At 27.8% G+C, this 23,284-nt stretch overlaps 1 protein-coding gene across 1 annotated transcript; it reads left to right on the top strand.

Annotated features, from left to right (window-relative positions):
• The first annotated feature begins 5,972 nt into the window (after nt 1–5,972).
• LOC132937065 (neprilysin-2-like) lies at nt 5,973–21,650 on the top strand. Its single transcript, XM_061003894.1, has 10 exons — nt 5,973–6,069; nt 11,607–11,729; nt 11,867–12,112; nt 14,003–14,214; nt 18,172–18,560; nt 18,844–19,143; nt 19,242–19,341; nt 19,487–19,658; nt 20,179–20,426; nt 21,309–21,650. Exons 1-10 carry the CDS (start codon nt 6,006–6,008, stop codon nt 21,648–21,650), a joined length of 2,196 nt encoding a protein of 731 aa, XP_060859877.1. The 5' UTR covers nt 5,973–6,005.
• The last annotated feature ends 1,634 nt before the right edge of the window (nt 21,651–23,284 follow it).

Genomic DNA, 23,284 nt, shown 5'->3' with positions numbered 1-23,284 from the left:
CACGTAAATAGGTTGTATATAAATTACTTTATTCACAATAATATCATCGAATATACTTGGTAATATCATAGGCTGACTGACTGTTTTCGCTCAGAATCGTTTTTCTTATACAATTATATTATATCATTGAATTCAAATTTAACACCATATATTACAGCAAAGCTGGGCAAGTTTACCAATTTTTTTTAACTATTTTAAGTTATCCTAAAATGAAAAATAACTAAGCTAAGTTTAAGTTAGTTTTAAAAAGTTACTGAATTTGAGTAACTAAGTTAAGTTATAAATTTACATGAAAATAATAACTAAGTTAAGCTAAAAGTTAAGTTACTTTTTTTTTTAAATACCTTTGTCTTACTCATAAACGTTTTTTTTTATCTCATCGTAGGAAAATAACTAGTTTTGGTATAAAGTAAAACAAATTAATAACAAATGCACAGACTATATTATTTTATAAATTATACAACTGTTTTAGATTATTGTTATAGCTGTACCTTACATACTGATCAAAATTATATATTTGCAGTATAATTTTAATAATAGTATTTATTTATCAAAAACAATTAAATAGTAGTTGAATCTTGAAGTATGATTTTTTTCCATTTGTTTCCACTAAAATACAATAGAAATATAGAATAGAATATAGTATAATATAGCATAAATTGGACAAGTCTTTTTAAAATTTTGGAAGAAACAGTGATAGATTTTAAAGACAGACGTATTCTCTATAAGATTTATGAAGAACAAGAAACCACTATCAACATTAATACAACAACAGTGACTGCTAGAATCCAAAAAGGGGTGAGACAAGGGTGCCCACTTTCACCTGCATTGTTCAATGTATTTATTGAAAAAGCAATAAATGTCATAAAGCATTGGTTAGAACAAAAAGGAATCGGAGTGAAAATAGGAGGGGTACTAATAACCATGCTTCGCTTTGCTGATGATATAGTCGTTCTCGCATCATCTGAGGAAGACCTACAAGCAGCATTAAATGTAATGAATTTTACGTTTAAAGAATATAGTCTGAAAATAAATTCAGCTAAGACAAAAACCTTAGTATGCTACAAGAAAAACGTACCATCTATAAATATAACATTAGAAAACAAAGAAATTATCCAAGTAGACCGTTTCAAATACTTGGGCAGCATTATAACAGACGACGGGAAATCAATTAAAGAAATCAGAAGCAGGATAGGTCAAGCAAAGAACACATTCCTTAAAAAGAGAAAAATACTAACATCATAAAATATGAACATAACAACGAAGAAACGGCTCATAAAAACATATGTCTGGAGTGTGGCATTATATGGAAGTGAGACCTGGACAATTAATAAGAAAGAAAAAGATATGTTAGAAGTTCTCGAGATGTGGTGTTGGAGGAAAATGCAGAGAATAAGCTGGACTGATAGAAGATCAAATGAAGACATCCTGAGAACAATAGATTAAAAACGAACACTGTTAGACACCATAAAGAGAAGGAGATGGCAGATGATAGGACACACGTTGAGGCATGGAGACGAACTGCATAGTATAATAATCGAAGGTATGATAGAGGGTACAAGATCAAGAGGAAGACCTAGGACGAGATACATTAGTCAAATAATGCAGGATGCAGGAGTCACTTCCTACAGGGAGCTTAAAAATATGGCGAATGATAGAGAAAAATGGAGAAGTCATTTATTGTGAAACATTTGTTAAAAACCAATCTCCGGATTGAAAAACAAAAAAAAAAAAAAAATAGTATAATATAGTACCTATTTAATCATATTCTAAACAAAAAATATAAATTAATCTACTGCTGCTAGTTCTGCTATAAGGCACACTTGTGAAATTAATAGTTATTTTCAGTTTTAAATGTTGTCTAAGTTAAATGTTTCTTTTTTGAATTTGAAGGAAAATGTTTAAAACATTGATATAAAAAAGAAAATATTTACAGTTCACATTATAATATAAAATATAAAAATGTTACTTCAAAAATATTTTTACAGTCCTAATCTCATCAGTTTATTAAAAGTAGCAATCAAACTATTAGAACTAATAGAAGTGTTCAAAGTGACAAAATTACTTAATTAATCCTGGCGGTTCTCAGAAATATCAATGTAAATAATATACAGTTCATAAATCATAATAAGAAGAAATTGTAAATAACTTTTTACAAATAACTTTAATTTTAACAAAATAACTAAGTTAAGTTACAATTATTAATAAAAAGAAATAACTTAGTTACTAACTATTTACTAAGTTATTTTCTACATTCTATTTTTTTTAACTAGTTAAGTTAAAAGTTATCAAAAAAAAGTAACTATTAACTTAAGTTTTAACTTTTTAACTAGTTACTACCCAGCTTTGCATTGCAGCGAACCACTTGTAACCTACTGTACAGCAGAGCGAGACCCACTTGCCTACCTTTTTCATATTAATGCTCATAATGCATTTATAATAATATAATTTAAAGGCTATTCATATTTTTTATTTATTTATATTAGATTCTGAGCGGAGCGAGGAAGCTAGTGGTTTTACAATGGTGTTTATTTATTTATTTTTTATATCTTGTATACAACATTTCTACCTGAAGGAGTGCTTCGATTTCAGCATAATATAGTTCCTTATCTTTTAGCAAATTGGATCAAGATGCTACTTTAAAAACGTCATTTTTCGATTTTCTCAATAGTTATTTAATGTTACGAGAAAAACTACTAATAAATTAAGAAAAACCGCTTAAAATGGGGTTTTAATTTCTAACGCTTTTTTTATCAACGTAGCAACGAATAAAAAATTATAACATTATAATATTAATTTAACTTAAAGGCTATAATAAATAATAAAAATTTAAAAGATCCAGACTGATAAACCATCTCCACTCAGAATCATTTTTTTTATACAATGATATTCTATCATTGAATTTAAGTTTAATACAATCCATTAAACATTGACCCACTTGTAACCTACTGTACAGTAAAGCAACATCCACTTACCCGCTTTTTTTAATTTTATTTTTAAATTACCTTATTAACTTTATGTTATATTAACTTTATCAATAATAGGTTAAATTGTTACACGCCTGAATTCAAATAACGATATCGTCTACAATTGTTAAGTGATTTGTGGAAATTTGTTTCTGGTAACTACATCTTCTATAGTATATATAACTATGTAAGCTATATTATTCTACAGTGTCATTTAACAGTTTTTAACCTACGTGTTTGACGTGACTTTATTAATATTACCAATCGAATATCAATAAAATATTTCATGGAAATGCATTAATTTTGCATATTAATGCTCGCTTTTATGGTATAATGTAAGCCTAATCATATTTTTTATTAATAATTATTCGATTACCTAATCAGTAATTGGTTATATTTTTACACGTCTGAAATTCAATAACGATATCGGTTACTGAAAAGTGATTTGTAGAAATTCGTTTCTGGTAACTACAACTTCTGTAGTATATATTGAGCTATATTTTTCTATTGAGTGTCATTTACTTTCAACATTTTAGGTGTGAACCAGAGGCCGTGCAGTCTCTCGGGCCGTCATTCACGCCACGCCATTCGTCGAACAACGTATATACTATATCAAGGCTTGGCAAGTAAATTCATTTTTTTAGCTTCTTAAAATAAGTTAATATAGACAAATATAAGATAAATTAAAACTAAAACTTAATATTTTTTATTAGAAAAATATGATGATAATTTTACCTAATAGTATTATCTAATATAATTATATTTATTAGTCTATAAAAACGTGTTTAATTTCTCATTAATGGTTAAATTCATAGATATATTATTATATTCTGGGAATATGCAATTGGACTATTATTTTATTTTACTATTTATTACTTATAACTAATTAGTTATATAAACAGTATAGGTAGGTACTGTGTACATAATAATTTATAGGTAACTAAACCTCAATTTTTCGTTTCACATTTTATTATATTTATAAATAAAGTTATTTCTTATTTTGATCACTGTCATAGAGATTCTCCAGGAATAGTGTAAAACTTTTCGACGGTATCAACTCATAAGATACGCTTTATGAACTCTTATAATATGCATTGAAACTTATTGATAGAATGTAAGAATGGTAACTTAGGGCTGAAGATAAAAGTATACCCTGGTTTTTATGCAGTTGACCGATGGTATAGTGATATTATTTATCAAGTAAGTGCAACAAATTAAGGAACGCATTGAGTGAATGACATGGATTTAAAATTTAAATTCAACCTGACTCTAGATTTTGTGTAGTACTACTACTGCATAGTACAAGAGGGTCAATAAAGGAATAATAGTAATAAAACATATGGTACGAAAATCCAAATATATTATTACGGTCATTGAATATAAAAATGCAATAATTTATGGTAATACGAGGAAAAGCCTCAAACTTTGTAGACAGAGAAATTAAACAGTACATAGTATAATATAATTTACATTATACATAATTGAAAACGACATTAGGCCAATACTATACAATATAATATTATAGTTTCAAAAATCCTCAACAATCACGATATAGGATTATCGGAATAGTTATTATAAAAAATAAAATTTATAGTAATTACTATACTTTAAAGTATAAACGGGTATATTGGAACATACGATAGGCGTCTGACAACGGTCTAAGAACAAAGTATATTATAATTTATAATACACAACCCAGAATATTCATATGACCGTCTTTTGCGGCTGGGGCACGCCTGACTAATGTATGTAGCTATACAGATATATGAAAATTAAAGGGCTACATTTGTCCGTTTCGCTGATATTTTCACGCGTCTTGTCCCACGAGAAGTTTTCACTTAAAAATAATTATACATTATTATGTACTCATTATGCTATTACTATTTTAAATGTTTAACGTCGTTAAGCTAAGTTAAATTGGATAATGTAAATTTATTATATTTAATATGAAATAAAAATAATAAATTCTCAAAATTATTCTCAGGAGTGTATAGATATTTTTCTATTTTGTTATATTAAATAACGTCATTTGAAGTAGGTAGGTAAACGAAAAATTTCATATTATTCTGAAGGCAATTCGTATAAAAATTATCGACATTTTTAACTTTGAGAGGCAACTAGTAACTATGCACCTATTTAAACATGACGTGTTGCATAATTATAACTTATAAATACTTACTACTAGTGATTAGTATTGTATTCGTATACATACACTTCTAATAATTTACTACACGTATACACACACGACACACAAAGACCAGCAGTGGTCGCAAGAAACGAAAGAATTGCATAAACAGAACTCCTTAAAAATGACACCTTTGCAGAGGCTTTTACTCAATTACACCAATAATACCTGATCCTAAATTCAAAAATGTATTGATCAGTCATCACTCAAATTTAAGAAATAAAAATATAAAATTTACAATAAAATTGTAAAAATTGTTTGAATACAATTTAAAAATGCTAAATTTGCTTGTTTACCTTTTTTTTGTAAATAGTTTTATTTTTTCTCAATAAATTGTATAACACTTACGCAAACTTTTTATTCCCTTCAGAACAAATTAATTTCTGAATTTCAAATCATGAATAAAAATATTTAAATACTAAATTGTTTTATTTATTTAACTGTGTAACTAAAAATAATAAAAAATTTGATCAGGCCAAATCGTGTGCAAAAAATAGGTGTTATAATTAATTTCAAAAATACATATGATTTGTGCCAGAAGGATTACATTTTGAAAATTTCACAAAATGTTTATTTCAGTACCTACCTTCTAGATTCTCCCGAAAAACTTTTTTGAATCCAGTCGATGTATTTACCGGATATCGTAATCACGCACTATTGAATAGATTGAACCTATACTTGAATACGACTATAGTCAGACAATAGTCAATAGTCATACTAGTATGCATTTCACACAACACGCATCCCTACGTACTTTTTCGTATTTTATTACCTCAGAATAATAATATTAGTGTTTGCTCCATTTCAGAAGCCCGACAAACCTGGAACGGAGTCAGGCAATCGTCACCGGCAGAATGCTATCTTCGTTCGTGGCCCTAGCTCTGTCAATGATCTACTTGAACCACAGCTGCAACGCGAGTAAGACGAAAAATTTGTAATGCCATAATATCAATCGCCTTCGGTAACGACAAATAAATAAGTAAAGGACAGATAGGTAATAGCAGTTAGGTAATGATTTTACCTACCAATCGATTAATGTCGTGATAACTGGAACACGGTATATTTGCAATATTGTTATGTGTAACAGTGCATAATATGCTTTTTAAATATGTCTGGAAACATACCCCATGTCCCATGGGGTACACCTATGTAGTATTATAGTTCATTATACATTGTATATTAAGTACATATTTAGTAAATAGTAATACGGTTGTTGGTACAAAAATATCGTTACTTTGATCCAATACAATTATAATCAACTTATTCGCTAAATTATATTTATACCTACGTTAATACTATATATATATATATGAATATATATATACAGAGTATAACAGAAAGAACTGACTTTTGGAATAACTTTTGTTCTAATCAATATTTTTAAATTTTTTTGTGTATATATAATTTATAGCCACTTGTGCTACATGTGTAATAACAATTTTAAATTTGATTTGAATTTTAGATTCTGAGCGAAGCGATGAATGTATTGATTTTACAATGATGTGTGTTTTTTTTTTATTTTTTTTTTTTTTTTTGTGTCTGAGGACACCTTTTAGATGCTTCGATTTTCTTCAACAGTACCTTTTCTGATAGGAAAGTGAATCTAGTTGGTACTTTGGGGGGTCAAAAGTAAAAATTTCCCAATAGTTTTCACAAGCGACAAGATAAACAAAAGAAAAATTAAGGAAAAACGGGAATTTTTACACAAAATTGAATTTGGTTTTTGGTGTAACTTTAAAATAAATTACCTATACTTGAAATTTTCACTGGTTGTTTATATTTGCATTTTCTATACACTATAACATTTTCAAAATATTTTTATTTATTTTGAACTGTTTAGGAACATTTTCATTTTCCATTTTTTTTTAGTATTTTTTCAAAAGATATCAATAAAATTGTATTTGTTGGCTTAAAAAGCTTGAAAATTTAATAGAAGGCTCCTAATATATTGTTTCAAAGGCAGATGAGAAATAATAAAAATCCTTAGACATAGTTTTTTTTCTAAGCATTCAAAGTTCATAAATTGACAAAATATTGAAAAATCATGAAAATTTGCAAATTATTTTGAGTTGAGAATTCATAAAAATTTTTGTTTTTAAATCTAAGATTTGAAAATGTAATACAAGATTATCCATAAGTTTGTTTACTTTTATCAAAAAAAAAATTTCTACAATAAAGTCAAATTAAATTTTTATGAGCGTTTAAAATTCATATTTTTACAACATTTGATATTCACTCGATTTCTCGTGTAACGATTTTCTTATTTTGTTGTCATTAAAAACGAATGGTTATAAATACTTGACAATTTCACTTAATGTTTATATTAGCATTTTCTATACACGATAACATTTTGAAAATAATTTGACCCTTTTTGAGCTGTTTACGGACATTGTCGGTTTTCAATTTTTTTAGTTTTTTTTTCTATAAATATCAATAAAATTTTATCTGTTGGGCCAAAAATGTAATACAAGGCTCCTGATATATTAATACAATACCAGTTGAAAAATATTAAAAATACATAGGCAAAATTTTTTTTTATAAGCATTTAAAGAACGAATTTTGACAACATTTATCAAATTTATAATTTAATAATTATTTTGTAGTTAAAAATTTATAAAATGTTCAACTTTTATAGCTAAAGATTGTAAATTGAACACAAGGCTCCACGTAAATAGGCTATATATAAATTACTTTATTCACAATAATATCATGAAATATACTTGGTAATATCATAGACTGACTGAACGGTTTTCGCTCAGAATCGTTTTTCTCATACAATGATATTATATCATTGAATTCAAATTTAACACCATCCATTACAGTGATCTACTTGTAACCTACTGTACAGCAGAGCGACATCCACTTACCCTCCTTTTTTTATTTTATTTTTATGTCTGTCATCACCTTTTTGGACAGTAAAAGTGCTTGGATTTTCTTCAACAGTAACTTTTCTGATAGGAAAGGGAATCTAGTTGATATTTGGGGGGTCAAAAGTAAATTCCCAGAAGTTTTCAAAAGCGACGTGAAAAACAAAAGAAAAATTAACGAAAAACGGGAGTTTTTACACAAAATTTGATTCAAGAAAATCGATTTTGGTTTTTGGTGTAACTCTAAAACAAATGACCGTAGGGACATGAAATTTTGACTGAATGTTTATATTAGCATTTTCTATACACCATAACGTGTTCCAAATATTTTGACTTATTTTGAGCTGTTGACGGACATTGTCAATTTCCTTTTTTTTTAGTTTTTTTTTCTATAAATATCAATAAAATTTTACCTGTTGAGTAAAAAAGCTTGAAAATTTAATAGAAGGCTCCTAGGTTATTGTTTCAAAGGCAGATGAAAAAAATTAAAAATCCTTAGTCACAGTTTTTATTTATAAGCATTTAAAGTTCAAATTTTGACAAAATACGGAAAAATCACGAAAATTAGCAAATTATTTTGAGTTGAGAATTCATAAAAAAAAGATTTGAATATGTAATATAAGATTACTCATAAGTTTGTCTACCTTTATCAAAAAAAAATGTCTACAAGAAACTTAAATTAAATTTTTATGAGCGTCTGAAATTTATATTTTTACAACATTTGATATTCACTTGATTTCACATGTAACAGTTTTCTTATTTTATTGTAATTAAAAAACAAATCACTGTAGATACTTGAAAATTTCACTGAATGTTTATATTAGCATTTTCTATACACCATGAAATTTTGAAAATATTTTGACTCTTTTTGAGCTGTTTACGGACATTTAATTGTTGGGTAAAAAAGCGTGGAAATTTAATATAAGGGTCCTGATATTCAGTCGTTCTAATAGCAGTTGATAAATATTAAAAATACATAAGCACAATTTTTTTTTATAAACATTTAAAGTTCAAATTTTGACAACATTTATCAAATTTATAATTTATTAATTATTTTGTAGTTAAAAATGTATAAAATGTTTAACTTTTATGGCTAAGGATTGAAAATTTAAAACAAGGCTCCACGTAAATAGGTTATATATAAATTACTTTATTCATAATAATATCATCAAATATACTTATTTTATAGGCTCCTATCATAGGCTGACTGACCGTTTTCGCTCAGAATCGTTTTTCTTATACAATGATATTATATCATTGAATTCAAATTTAACACCATTCATTACAGTGACTCACTCGTAACCTACTGTACAGCAGAGTGACATCCACTTATCCACCTTTTTTGAATAAATTCAAAATAGCCGATTTGTGTATCCGACTATAAGAACGATTTGGATGGTAAAAACATTTATCTAAGTTTATTTATAAGAATTTTTTTAAATAGCATAATTAATATTAGAATTAATTTGGAACGCAATAACTTTTTTAAAAATATTATTTTTGGAAATTTGGTAACATGTGTATATTACTTAAACTATTTACTAATCATATAATTATATCAATTTTCGTAATACGTTCAAGTAGCATAAATTTTTTTTTTTTTGGTCAGTTGTTTTTGTTACATCCTGTATATTATAATTTACAATTGTATGATTGTCTAAGCTAGAATACAACACCTTAAATCCATACAAATATGCTCTACAAAATAGCCATAAATGCCCTTAAAAATGCCTTATATTTTTTTTTATACAATTTAGTATTTTAATTTTGAATTTATAAAATATAAGATATTCTTATTATTTTATTTAAAAAAACTGAAATTTGAAAAATTGACTTGATGATGTTGACACGTGAATTTTTTTTGGCCTTTTGGTGCAATATTATTCATTCTAAATACATACTAAATTTTGACCATTGCGTTGAACAATAATATATTTATAGTATGTTCATACACCAAAGATCTTCTATTATCCGAAAGAATATTTTTATGCGTAGAAAAGCTCCTTTCGACGTCCACGGATGTAATAGGAGCAAATTTCATGCGGCAAATATCATTTAGAGTTAATTCTTCTTATATTTGTTCGAGAAGTATCCTTGCCTTCTAAAATGTTTGTAATAAATTGTTTCCATTGAAGTATAACCACAATTTTTTTCTAAAACGGTTTCTAATTTTTATTTATTGCTTTACCTTGTATACTTGTATTTGTATTATTTAAAATATACATTTTTGCATTGTTTTATATTTAGAATACAAATTGCCTCAGTTAAGGATATCTCTCATGCTTCAAGGCATGTTAGTAAACATTAAACATTAGTATAAAACTTCTAAAATTAGTATCAAACATAGTATACATTAAACTTATTATGATTGGAAAAAATGCATTTCGATTAAATAAAATCAATTTTATTATTAAGTAATTATTATTATTCTTATTTTTAAATATTTATATCGGCTTCAAAAATTAAGTCATTAGCCAAAACAGTGTACATTTTATTTCACTAAAATAATATGTACATTTTTCATAATAACCGTACATTAGACATGCAATTTGGTAATAAGAATTTAGAATAGTATTAGTTATAATAGTAGATACCTCATACCTATGTAAAATATTTAAATTCGGTTTTACAGATTAGTTTTTTTAAAGTATTTACATTAATAAATTAAAGATTTTTATTGATAAAATATTTCCAAGATTCGTCGGCTGTTGAAAGATTTTTCTCTCTTCGGCTAAGTATGGGCATTCAAGGAGGAGGTGTTTTATAAATATTAAAGATGAGTTATAGAATTCAAACAAACGTCTTCGTTCTTTTTTCATTAATTTATCGTGGGTGATGTTGCGTGACCGATTTTTCTACTTGACCATATTGTTTGTTCTCGTCTTGTACATACTGCAGGAAGAGGGATACGAGTTTGAAACTAAAAATGTCTTGATTTGGTGGAGTATTTATTGTAAACATGAAATGTAGGATCACCATCCAACTACACATTTCAGTTCTCCTTAATGTATAATATAATATAAATTATAATACAGAAATGTTTTCATTGGTTATGTGAAAATATGTAGTCGTATTGTGTTTATACTTTTTAAACTTATTTATTAATATTAATAATATCGAAATAAGAGCCGGTTGGACGTTATAATAATATACCTTTCTTAATAGTGAGCATGTTTATCGCAATTAGTAATTATAGTTTATATTTTAAAAAAACAACAATTTATTTAATGGTACCAAACTTTAATCGCTGCAATTTTATCATGTTATTATTTTATAATATTCTATAAATATGATCAGACTTCGATTATTTGTTAACTGATTTACAACGCGTCGAGTTGACTATCCAGTAAAAATGTATAATTAAATACTTCACGTTGCATTCACATATATGATATATCTAAGATTATAATATTATTTATTTATTTATTTTTAATTATTTTTATTAATCCAACAAATGGACTTTATAAAAATTACAACTTCGATTAACCTCCAGCATAGTATTATGCTACATATAAATTAGGTAGAATGACAATTAAACTACCTAGGTTATACAATTATAATGTACGACCCATTCCGTAATTTTCACAGAGAATCTTCCGTCGATATCACATGAAAATAATGGTTTGGTTGTCAATTCATGGAGGCTGCTCCAGAATAGTGAATACAAAAAAGATGACCTTTTTTGCTTGTCAACCGGTTGTGTGAAAACTGGTAAGGGTCATTCATTTGATATACGACTAGATTAATTTCTGATTTATAATAAATTTAATAAAACGTTTACATTGTACGATTGATACATATATATGTCAGTATGCTTTATATGATATTAAAACTGAATAATATTCCAGCGGCTTCCTTAATCAACAACCTGGATCAATCAGTAGATCCATGTGATGATTTCTATCAGTTTGCGTGTGGTAATTTTATAAAAAACACAGTTCTCAATGATGGCGAAATGTCACGAAGCATAATGTCAGTGATTAATGATGTAACTATAAATCAGAGGCGAATGATCGTCAACGAACCCATTCAACCAGATGAACTAAGACCGTTCAAGATGATGAAATTACTGTTTAAATCGTGCATGGACCTAGGTATAATGGTCTTACAAATTTATTAGATTAGCAAAATTATACAATCATATTATAATATATTTTATATTTTCGTGACATGTTCGAGTTGCGTGAATTAAAGTTTGAACAAATAATAATAATAATAATAATAATAATGAACTTTATTTCAGCAACAACATAAATAGTACAAAAAAAAAAATTACATAAAATACCATTGGTTACATATTGCAGCACCCCTAAAAGCAAAGCTTGAGTTGAAGGAGCGAGTTCTCATCACCTTAAGAATACGAAAAAAATGTAAAAAACAATCTGTTACTTAAGTACAATTTTACATTTCAGCCTTATTATAATTCTATTATCTTTTAAAAATCCATATACTTAGGATGAGTTTTGAATGACTTTAAATTATCAAACTGATTAATATTAATATTTAACCAACGACATAAATCAAGACCAGTATACAAGACACTTTTTTGTCTAAAAATGTTTGGCACTGAAGTAAGCGTATATTAATATTTCTCTTATATCTAGTGTTATGTTCATGATCTGATACAGGTATTAAATGTTTATGTAATGTTTCTTTAATTAGAATAGTATTAGTTTGTATAGGAAGATTTAGTAAATTTAGTAAAATTGTCCTACTGCGAGCTCAAAAACGAAACTGATATGATGAGTTCTTCGATATTTTTCTCTACAGTATTAGTATGTTGCAACACGAGTTCATTATTAGGTTTTAATTTTGGAGATTTTTGGTGAGTTTTTGAGCAACTTGAACAAGTAAATCTTGTTTTAGTGGTATTCGACATTTTATTAAAATTTACTTCTTTATAGCCTATAAAATAGTAATGTGCCATATTTTTACAGACCGAACATTCCAGAGAGTCCCTTATCATTAATGCTGCACACCATTTTATACACTTGAACGACATTATAGATACCTAAGCTTAATTACTATCGGCAACTATAAAAATTAGATAATATATCAATCAATGGGCGATAAAATAAGATAAAATAGTAGTTCGCGTATTAAGACGGAGACTTTCGTAACAACTTAGATATCTTATATAATAATATAAAAATCCCGTGTCACGTCTTTGTCCGGAATAAACTCCGAAACTACTGGACCGATCTTGATGACAGTTTTACAATGTGTGTAATTTGGCCGAACTTAAAATCATACACTTAAGTACAAACAGCACGGTGTCCGCGGTCTACCGCAGGTAGATTGCCTACCTAATAATGTACTGCTGCGAACCAGAATTTTTATTTCGGGCAACGGAAAAATTAAGATATATTTTAAACACCATACACCGAATATTAAATAACGAATTGAACAAAGTTTGAGTCATATAGAGTTGATACATTTAACGGACAACAAAGTGCACGGGATCAGCTAGTATTATTATATATTTAAACAAAAGATATTATACCGGTACTGATAAACTATGATTTAGGTACGGAGGAAGAACACACGTCTTACCTCTGCCGTAGTCGGAATAGAACAAATGACCAACACATATTGTTATGTTTAATAGAATATTATATAATATATTGCTCGAAAATTCAATAATAAACTATAATTTGGATTATGAATGTGAGTTGATTAGAGGTAGACGATTAAATTTTGTTTTGATTTTTACAACTTTTGAACTGTTTTATTTATCAAACACATTATAACACAAGATATATGTAAAATGTAGATATATTACCTATTTTTTTTAATTTAAATTTTAAGTATTAACACATTCGATGATCATTTTTACTGAATATTAAATATGTTATTCGTATTTCACGCAAATTAGTTCTGTCTCAAAAATACCACTCACAAAATTCGATCTAGATCATGATTTTATCACGTGATTTGGAAACACAGATGTATCAAATAATTTGCTATAAATTGTATGTTAATAGAGAAAATTGAAAAGATAGGCTTGAGACCAATGAAGGAAATGTTGAAGAGCCTCGGCGGATGGCCATTGCTGGAAGCTGAGAATTGGAACGAATCGAATTTCAATTGGATGGACAGCCTGAACGGTTTTAAAGAAATAGGCCGGAACATGGATTTCTTAATAAAATTAAAAATCACACCAGATTTAAAAAACCATACGAAAGCAGCTATTAACGTAAGCTATTCTTTAATTATACAATATCATTATATTCAACATCAGACGAAAACAATTATCTGTTGTCGTTATGTGCAGAGTCCTCAATTATAAACATTTTTGTATTCACACTGTGTGTAATTTGTATGCACGAGTCCCATGGGCATGACTGTGAAAGTTTAAAATATGAGCGATTCAAATCAATCTGATTTTATAGACCTAATTATACATTAAATATCGATCCATGTTCAAGGGTTAAGGTATATTTTGTTATTAGAGAGCATATAATTTGCATATTTTACTAACTCTTTCCTCTTCACAATATACGCATTAATACGTGGATAAACAATTAATTTGAAATTAGTAAAATAGTAAAAACAGGTAGGTAAATATATTGCATATATTATTATGGTACTTATTGTCCATATACCTTCATATTATACCCATTATAATTAAATTTAAATTAGCTTGAAGTAAAGATAAATTATATTAAAAACGTATACATTTCTATGACATTAAACATAATTTAAAATATAATAATATATTCATAATATGTCTATATTTTAGTATAAATACATACATAAAATGTATGGTAAATAATATTAAAAATAGGTGGAATAGTTAACTGCTCTGATGTTATGTAGTAAGATTCGAGTGAGTCACCCTAATGCATGTGCTAAATTTGAATTAAATGATAAATCATTGTATATGGAAAACAACTTTGGGCGAAGACGATCAACAATGTGCTTATATAACTACGTATAATTTGTAAAATATTTATATTTCAAGTACCTAAAGTAATTTATTTCACAATGAGTAGTATAGTTGCACTATAGTACTCAATGAAATGAATTGAAAAGTTTTGAAACTTGGCAGAATTGTTGGTTATGGTTTCCTGATGACCAAATAAATTGTTATTCTCAATTATCATTAATAATAGTTTCTATACAAAAATACAGGCGATACAATTTTCAACAAATGTTGTTAACTATGATATTTTTCTCTTTTTGTATGAATTGAATAATTAGAAAATTTAATTCATGAATGCTGCAGAATGTATAATTAATTATTATTTATTTATGTATATTCACTTGTAATATTGCATACCAATATGTTTTTGTAACTTACTAGTTACTACACTTGATAATTTAAAAGGTTCAGCATAGTTTTAGTTTTCCAAACATAAATTAAGATCAACTTACTTATGTAGTTATATACTATTATATCTCCATTGTATCCATCCATCCGAGTACCTAAACCTAAATAGTTATGATTGTTCATATTTAGGTGATAATTTATTCCAGTACTAAAAATTGTTTTTATAACGTTTCAATTCAAAGTATATGCATACTAGCAAGTATTAAACAATTTCAAAACATGAGTAACTTATTCATTACGGATTATTCCTATATCCAATACTAAATAGGTGGACAAGTGGGTACCATTATGCTGTAAAGTATTTATCGAGTATGTCATTCTAATGGATGTGTTAGATTTGAATTCAATGATAAATCATTGCATACGAATAAGATTTTGAATGAAGACGATGTGTCACAAATATTAGTTTTTAAACTAGAACCACATATTATAAATTGATCAATTGGAATTCGTTAATTTAACGCTAAAAAAGATGAACTTAGTGGGAAATCTTCAATTCAAATTTCTAATATTAGCTAGTTATAAATAGCTCAATAAAAAGTCGCAATATTTCGAAAACTCTATGGTGAAAGAGTAATTGGTGATATTAAAATTCAGTGGAAATTTCATGTGTCTATAGTTACAATAAAACAAAATTGATTTTTTTAAAAACTGCGTAAAAAACCTAGTTATTCCTTAATTGTTTGTTTTCCCTGACGCTTTTGAAAACTATTGGGAAAATTTTACTTTTGACCGGCCAAAGTAACAACTATATTCATTTTCATATCATAAAATATACTGTTGAAGAAAATCGAAGGATGTTTACTGTCCCAAAAGGTGATGACACAGACAAAATTAAAAACACATCGTAAAACCAATACATTCATCATTTCGCAGTCCGCACAGAATCTAAAAATGTCGAAATATGATTAAATATTCATTATTGATTAATACTACATCCAGTACTAAAAAAATTGGCATCAAAATACCTATATAATTATTATAAAGGTTACCAAATTTGTTTAAAATAGTATAATATGGAATTATAGTTTATTGCGTTGTACTAGAATATTTTTAGAAACCAGGCATTTAGCAAGCACGACGACTGAGCTTACCTAACTTGTGTATAATTATATTATTTAAACCTACAAATGATTCATATCTAAATAAGGTTCTATCTGTAATCAAATTAATGTTTATCTGTATTTCCGTCTACTTATGTGTTAATTAGCTAGGGACTCAACAATTACTGGACCGGATTCAATAAAAAGAGTCCTTGAGACATGGAGGGAGTTTTTCAACCACTATAATATGTACCTGAAGGGAAACTCACTTTTTCACTTATTAATAAATATATTGGTACACAAAAAAGAAACGCATATATTATTTATTATTTATAGGGTTGCCATTGGTTACGTAATTATATTTTACTATAATAATTTGTAGAATTATTGTACACCTATTAATTAATTTTGGTTGCAACTGGTTACAGATTTTAGACGTATTGGTTTTACAATGATGTGTGCTTTTTTTTCTGTCTGTCAGCAACATTTTGGATAGAAAGCATGCTTCGATTTTTGAGATCTGCATATTTTCTGATAGAAAAGTAACCTTAGTGGTACTTTTGAGGTAAAAATTGAAAATTCCAAGTGGTTTTAGAAAGCGTCGAGAAAAACAAAACAAAAGTGAAAGAAAAGTGATATAATATATAAATCAATTTTATGTTTTTGGTGTATCTCAAAAATGAATAACCATAGAACATAGACATTTTTACCAAATATTTATTCTTGTATTTCACATAAATTGTAATATTTTTATAATATTTTTACTCTTTTTGGGCTAGTTATTATAACCCTTGAGAAATTTTCAGAATTTTTTTATTATTTTTAAACTATTCTCGATAAAAACTTTTTCACTTAGTAAAAGATCTTGAAAATGTAATACAAGATTCCTTATAAGTTTCATATATGTGAGTTCAAAAAAATAAGAAATATATAAGCACGACTTTTTTTTATATGCAATTGAAGTTAAAATGTTGACAACATTTTAACAAAATATCGACAATTTTTCAGTTAGAAATTCATAAATGATTTACTTTTCAAAGCTAACATTATAAATGTTTATGAAGATTTCCCCCAAATTTACATACCTTCAACAAAAAAATAAACTTTACCGAAATACAACATTAATTTTTTATGAGTGTTTAAATTTAAATTTTTACGATTATGTATTTTCATAGGTAAATAAATCAATTTTCATCAATCAATTTTTGATAATTTATTGTAACTTAAAAACGAATGAACCTAGATACTTGAAATTTTTAATAAATGTTAAAACGACCATTATCCATACATGGTAATATTTTCAAACAATTTTGAAACATTTTCAGTTATTTATCGCAATGAGAAATTATTTAAATGTAGTAAATAATTATTTAGTTAGAAATTCATATAAGTCTTTCTTTTCATACCTAACATTAAAAATTGCAATAGAAGATTTCGCATACATTTTCTACTCATAAAAAAACAATTCAGTTTAGCGTTAAGTAACAATAATTTTGTACGAGCGTTTGAATATATAATTTTTACAATATTGTATATTTAGTAGTAATTTATTGAATTCAACAAGACCTTTAAGCTTTAAGCAATCACCCACCTACTCACCCACCACCTACAAAAGTTATGGGAAATTTACCCAGTTAAACATATACGTTGACCTGATAGAGTTTACCATAATATGGAGATTTCACCATCATAATGGTGACCATATAATCAGGAAAGTTTACTATTTACTATAAATAATACGTTTAGCGGGTGTTGTTGCACCCGACAAACATTTCAGCTGGAACAAGCGTCCTTTGAACTCTCTCACCAGTACCTGGTCAAGGGCACAAACTATTTAGTTGTGGACGAGTACTACAAGTACATGGTGGACATCGCAGTGCTGTTTGGAGCTGACCGGCAGAGGGCCACCGAGGAGCTGAAGGAGTCATTAGAATTTGAGGTAGAATTGGCCAAGATATCGATGCCACTGGAAGAAACAAATGACTTATTCAAAATGTACAATCCGATGAATATCACCGATCTACAACAAAAGTTTCCGAGCATACCATGGCAAGAGTTTCTTAACAAACTGTTGAAACAATTCATACGTCAAGATGACATTATAATTGTGTCTTCGCCGAAATACTTTTCGGGTCTTGGAGCACTACTCAGCAAAACGCCCAAAAGGTAAATATTAAATGCAAATGTTATAAAACAAATACAAAACTGTAATAGATTAAAAAGCAAATTTGTATCATTTAATTCAAAATATTACCCTCATTTGATTTTATAATAAAAGCAGTAATAGCCAATTATCTACGTCAACATAATACAAATGTATTTTCCAATATATAATTTTTCGTAATTACGTATTATAAAATTTGTCAAAATTCAACTAAAATTTTTATTGAAATGGTTTATGTAGAATTCACTAAAAACGCAGTAGAACTTAATTTGATTTTGCCTTCAGGGTCCAAGCAAATTACATGATGTGGAGATCTGTTAATGATGCCGTAAAATACCTGACTAAAGAACTGAGACAAACAAAGAGTACGTATAAAAAACGCATCTTCTCAATTAAAGAAGTCCCTCGATGGAAAGAATGCGCGGATATCAGTTTTGAATTATTTAAGATTGCCATTGGATCGATGTACGTTCGACGGTTTTCCAATGAAAACACTAAAAATAATGCTTTAGAAATGGTGAAGGTTATAAAAAAGGAATTATACAAAATGCTATTATCAAATGAGTGGATGGACGATGAAACAAGGTAAAGTTTAAACTTCGGTTGATCTAGTACTAAATATAAATAGATACAGAGAGTAGACATAAAAAAATGTTGACATTATTATTTTTTTTTTCGTTTAGGAAAAACGCGATGGACAAAGCAAAGTTGATATTAGAGAATGATATTGCATACCCCAATGAATTATTGGACAACGGAAAGCTAAATTCGTATTATGAAAATGTAATTAATTGCAGAAGTCAAAACTATAGCGCATAATAGGAGATTAGAATACAATACGTGATAAAAACATATTAAAATGGTTTTTATTATGATTTATGAGTATTTGGTTAGGTACTACTTACTAATTATGTATTTTTTTTCTTAGTTGGAAGTCAACGACCAAGACTTTTATACATCAGTATTGAATTTGACTAAATTTAGCACTGACTATGAGTTTTCGAAATTAAGGAAACCTGTTAATAAATCGGATTGGGTTCGGAACAGTGGTCTGGTAGCAGAGCCAAATGCGTTCTATATTCCTGAGGAAAACAGCATCCGTGAGTAATATTGGAATAACATATAGTATTTTATACTAAACGTATCCTAGTTATTAATTATTGAGTGGCCAATCGTGTTGTGTAATTGTTGAAAATTAGAATCCATATTTTAAACAAAAATCAGGCATACAAATTAGCAATTTATATTTTTTTTAAAAAATCAACAAAATATAGAAATCATCGAACAGTAAGTTATTTTCGTGGTCTATCAACAATATTTTGGGTGAAGTAAATTTTGGAGCAGAGTAAATCAAAAATATAAAAGGGAACGCTAAAAAGTTCAATTACTTTTTTCTCCACTAAACTCAATACTTAATGTATATTATTAAACTTTTTAAAAAGTTAAGTTATATATACTTTAAAGAAAAAATTTTAAAAGAGTTTTTCGTAAATTTATAATTTATAAATTTGAACACTATACCTATATAAAATAATATAATATAATATAAGTACATAAACATAGGCATGATTACAACCGTATTTGCTATACTATAAAATAAAAATGATTTTAATTTTCTAGTGTTTACCGCTGCTTTATTGAAAGGGTTGTCCTTCTCCAACGATCTTCCTCGATACATGATTTACAGTTCCATTGGTTCTATAATTGGTCACGAGATCACTCATGGTTTTGATAACTCAGGCAGAAAGTTTGATCTGCATGGCAACTTGGCAAATTGGTGGGCGGAGGAGACGAATAAACGCTTTTTGGAAAAGGAACAGTGTTTCATCAGACAGTATGGAAATTATACCATTAATGAAGGTCTTAAGGTGTGTGTAATAAAATACATTTCTTAAGTCTACGTTTTATCATGGTTTAAATTTAAGGTTAAATTATATCATATTATGTTATTGAAAATGTAATTTTCCCCCAATTTCTTATATCTAGATATAGTTCTAAAGGTGGTTCACTCATTTCACTACTAAAAAATCTAATTGCACATATTATACCTATGGATTTTTATTATGAGTTGTAAAAAGTAATTCAAATATGTATTTATATTATGTTCGAATGGAACTGTTAAAAATTCCCCTCAAGTAAAAAAATATACCAGCCGCATCTGCAATCTGCATCCTGCACCAAACAGTAGTAAATTTATATATTCCATATTACAAGTATTATACAAGTGTATAATAATACAAAAAAAAAAACAATCCTGATAATGTTTTAGTAGATACATAATATTTTATCATACAATACAAGTATAGGTATAATATTATAAAATATGTATGTATCATACGAAATTTTGATCTAATATCAGAATCACAAATTGTCTTATTGATAGAATACATTTGCAGTTAAACGTTTATACTCAATCTATATAAATGAACATTTCAACATTTGTTTTATTGTGTTTGATATCTCTCAATAATCCCTTTCAATAATATATGAGTTAAAAACGTCCCCGTACAAACACGTGGATCTTATCGAATAGTCACCGCTCAAAATACACTTCTTTATCAGATCGTCGTTGACGTGTAACTGTTGTTTCAAAAAAAACATTGATAAAATTTATTTTTAAAAAAATGTATTAATACGTTTCGTTTATCTACACTTTTTGCGCAATACCACTTCTCCCCATCACGTTCTTTCCTCATTTAAACAATCCCAGCCTAAGACAACGACCTAACCTAACGACTTATTTTCCGTAGGTGAACGGCACTCTGACGCTGGGCGAAAATATAGCAGACAGGGGAGGTTTGAAGTTGGCGTATAACGCGTACAGAGAGTGGGTCAAAGAACATGGCGTCGAACCACGACTGCCCGGGCTCCAAGAGTACACGCCTCTGCAGATGTTTTGGTTGAGCAACGCCCATTTGTCGTGCTCCAAGGATAGTATGACATATATAAATGTTATTAGAAAATACGACGGGCATTCGCCCTCCCGTTTCCGGGTAATCGGCTCATTTTCCAACATTAAAGACTTCAGCGACGACTTCAAGTGTCCTCTAGGCTCCAAAATGAACCCGGCCAATAAGTGCCAGTTGTGGTGAGACCACTATCTGTTCAGGAATATAATAATATTATTATAATCTTTATTATTATTATTTTTTTCTTTTTTTTAATTACAATGTATGAGTGTACAACAACTATTAACAACTAACAAATCATGATCATAATATAACGTGTACCTAAATTATTTTATATATAAATATATGTTTATAGCAGTGTAAAGATTTTTTATTATCTGACAAAACAATTTAAGATTAAGAAATGTTTTGTTTTTTTACTATTTATTTTTATCAAATTATACTTACTACTTTATTGACTTAACAATGCTATGTAAAGGTATGGAGGCAAACTTCTTTGGAACTTAAATTTTGTTACCTATGCATTATAATATAATAAATATTTTAATCACCTTTCAGTTAATTTCTACAGTTTACATGTAGCTGTCAATACTCCAAATACTCCTTTCAGCTCCCTTCTATCCACCAGTTTTCTGACTTTTTGCTGTTTTGTTTATAATGTCGAATAAAACTATTATTAATATCATTCAACGGCAGAATACTCTTATCCCCAAACATGCCCACTGTTTCAAACTAATTTTCATGATATTCTTATTCCCGAATAAGACGGCAGAAAACAAACATTTACGTTATATTGCTATCCCAACAAAAACACTCCGCCCAACTCTGTGAAAAAAAGCTAATTATAAAATAAACAAACATCTCTAAAAATTGTGATATAATTTTATATAGATATAAGTATATTTTGGACTGTGGATATCATGCATGTTAAAATAGTCTGCTAAATAATTGAACTTAGCTTGGCGACTTTGAAACACTATATTAGCAAATTCGCAATTTGGGGGGAGGTTCTTGGGGGTGCTTAGCACTCCAAAAAATCATATTAGCACCCCCAAATTTTTAATATCATCATCAAATTTTTATTGACTATAATATTATGCTATAGGTATTTGGATACATTTATTTCTAAGACCTTACCGTTTTCATAATAATAATAATGCATAGGTACCTATTAGAATAATGATATAGATAATAATATATAATGTTATAGGTAATTGTTTATACTAAGATTAATGTGAAGGTGTATAAATGGTGAGTGTGTAGGGTAAATCCCCCCACTGATCATTTTAGTCGACATAAATCTTGTACCCCCATAAATTTAATCCAAATTGCGCCTATGTTAATATTAGAGTATACACTATAGGTACCTATTTTAATGATAGTAGACTATATTATAGTGTTTTAAAATTTTTAATTTAAGTCGCCAAGCTAAGTTAAATAATTTAGAATTGCAGACTGTTTTAACATAAATTATATCCATAGTTCCAAGACTTAGCTATAAAATTATATCAAAACTTTTAGAGCAGTTTTTTTTTTTTATACTTAGCGTTTTTACACAGAGTTTGGCGGAGTGTTTTTTGTTGGGTAACACTCAATTTTTGTTGATAGCTTAATATTTGTAAGTCATTGTTACGTGACAAGCGTTTTATTAAGTAATAACTTTTTTAAAACACTTAGATATGGTAATATTTAGATATTCTTATATTTCCCATCGAACAATATATTTTTGAAAAAAATAGAATTAGTTTTACTTTCCCGATTGGTGATGACAGACAATTTTAACACATCATTGTGAAATCAATACATTCATCGCTCTG

Source organism: Metopolophium dirhodum, chromosome 1 (assembly GCF_019925205.1).
Source record: "Metopolophium dirhodum isolate CAU chromosome 1, ASM1992520v1, whole genome shotgun sequence".
In the NCBI taxonomy this organism is placed as follows: domain Eukaryota; kingdom Metazoa; phylum Arthropoda; class Insecta; order Hemiptera; family Aphididae; genus Metopolophium; species Metopolophium dirhodum.
The sequence above is the reverse complement of the archived record's forward strand: the minus strand, read 5'-3'. Positions and strand labels throughout refer to the sequence as shown.

Bases quoted from the DNA above. Each gene is read 5' to 3' on its own strand.
- LOC132937065 (XM_061003894.1), top strand. From the start codon at position 6,006: ATGCTATCTTCGTTCGTGGCCCTAGCTCTGTCAATGATCTACTTGAAC. The intron at 14,215-18,171 runs GTAAGCTATTCT...CAAACATTTCAG, and splicing joins ATACGAAAGCAGCTATTAAC to CTGGAACAAGCGTCCTTTGA. The intron at 20,427-21,308 runs GTGTGTGTAATA...TATTTTCCGTAG, and splicing joins CCATTAATGAAGGTCTTAAG to GTGAACGGCACTCTGACGCT.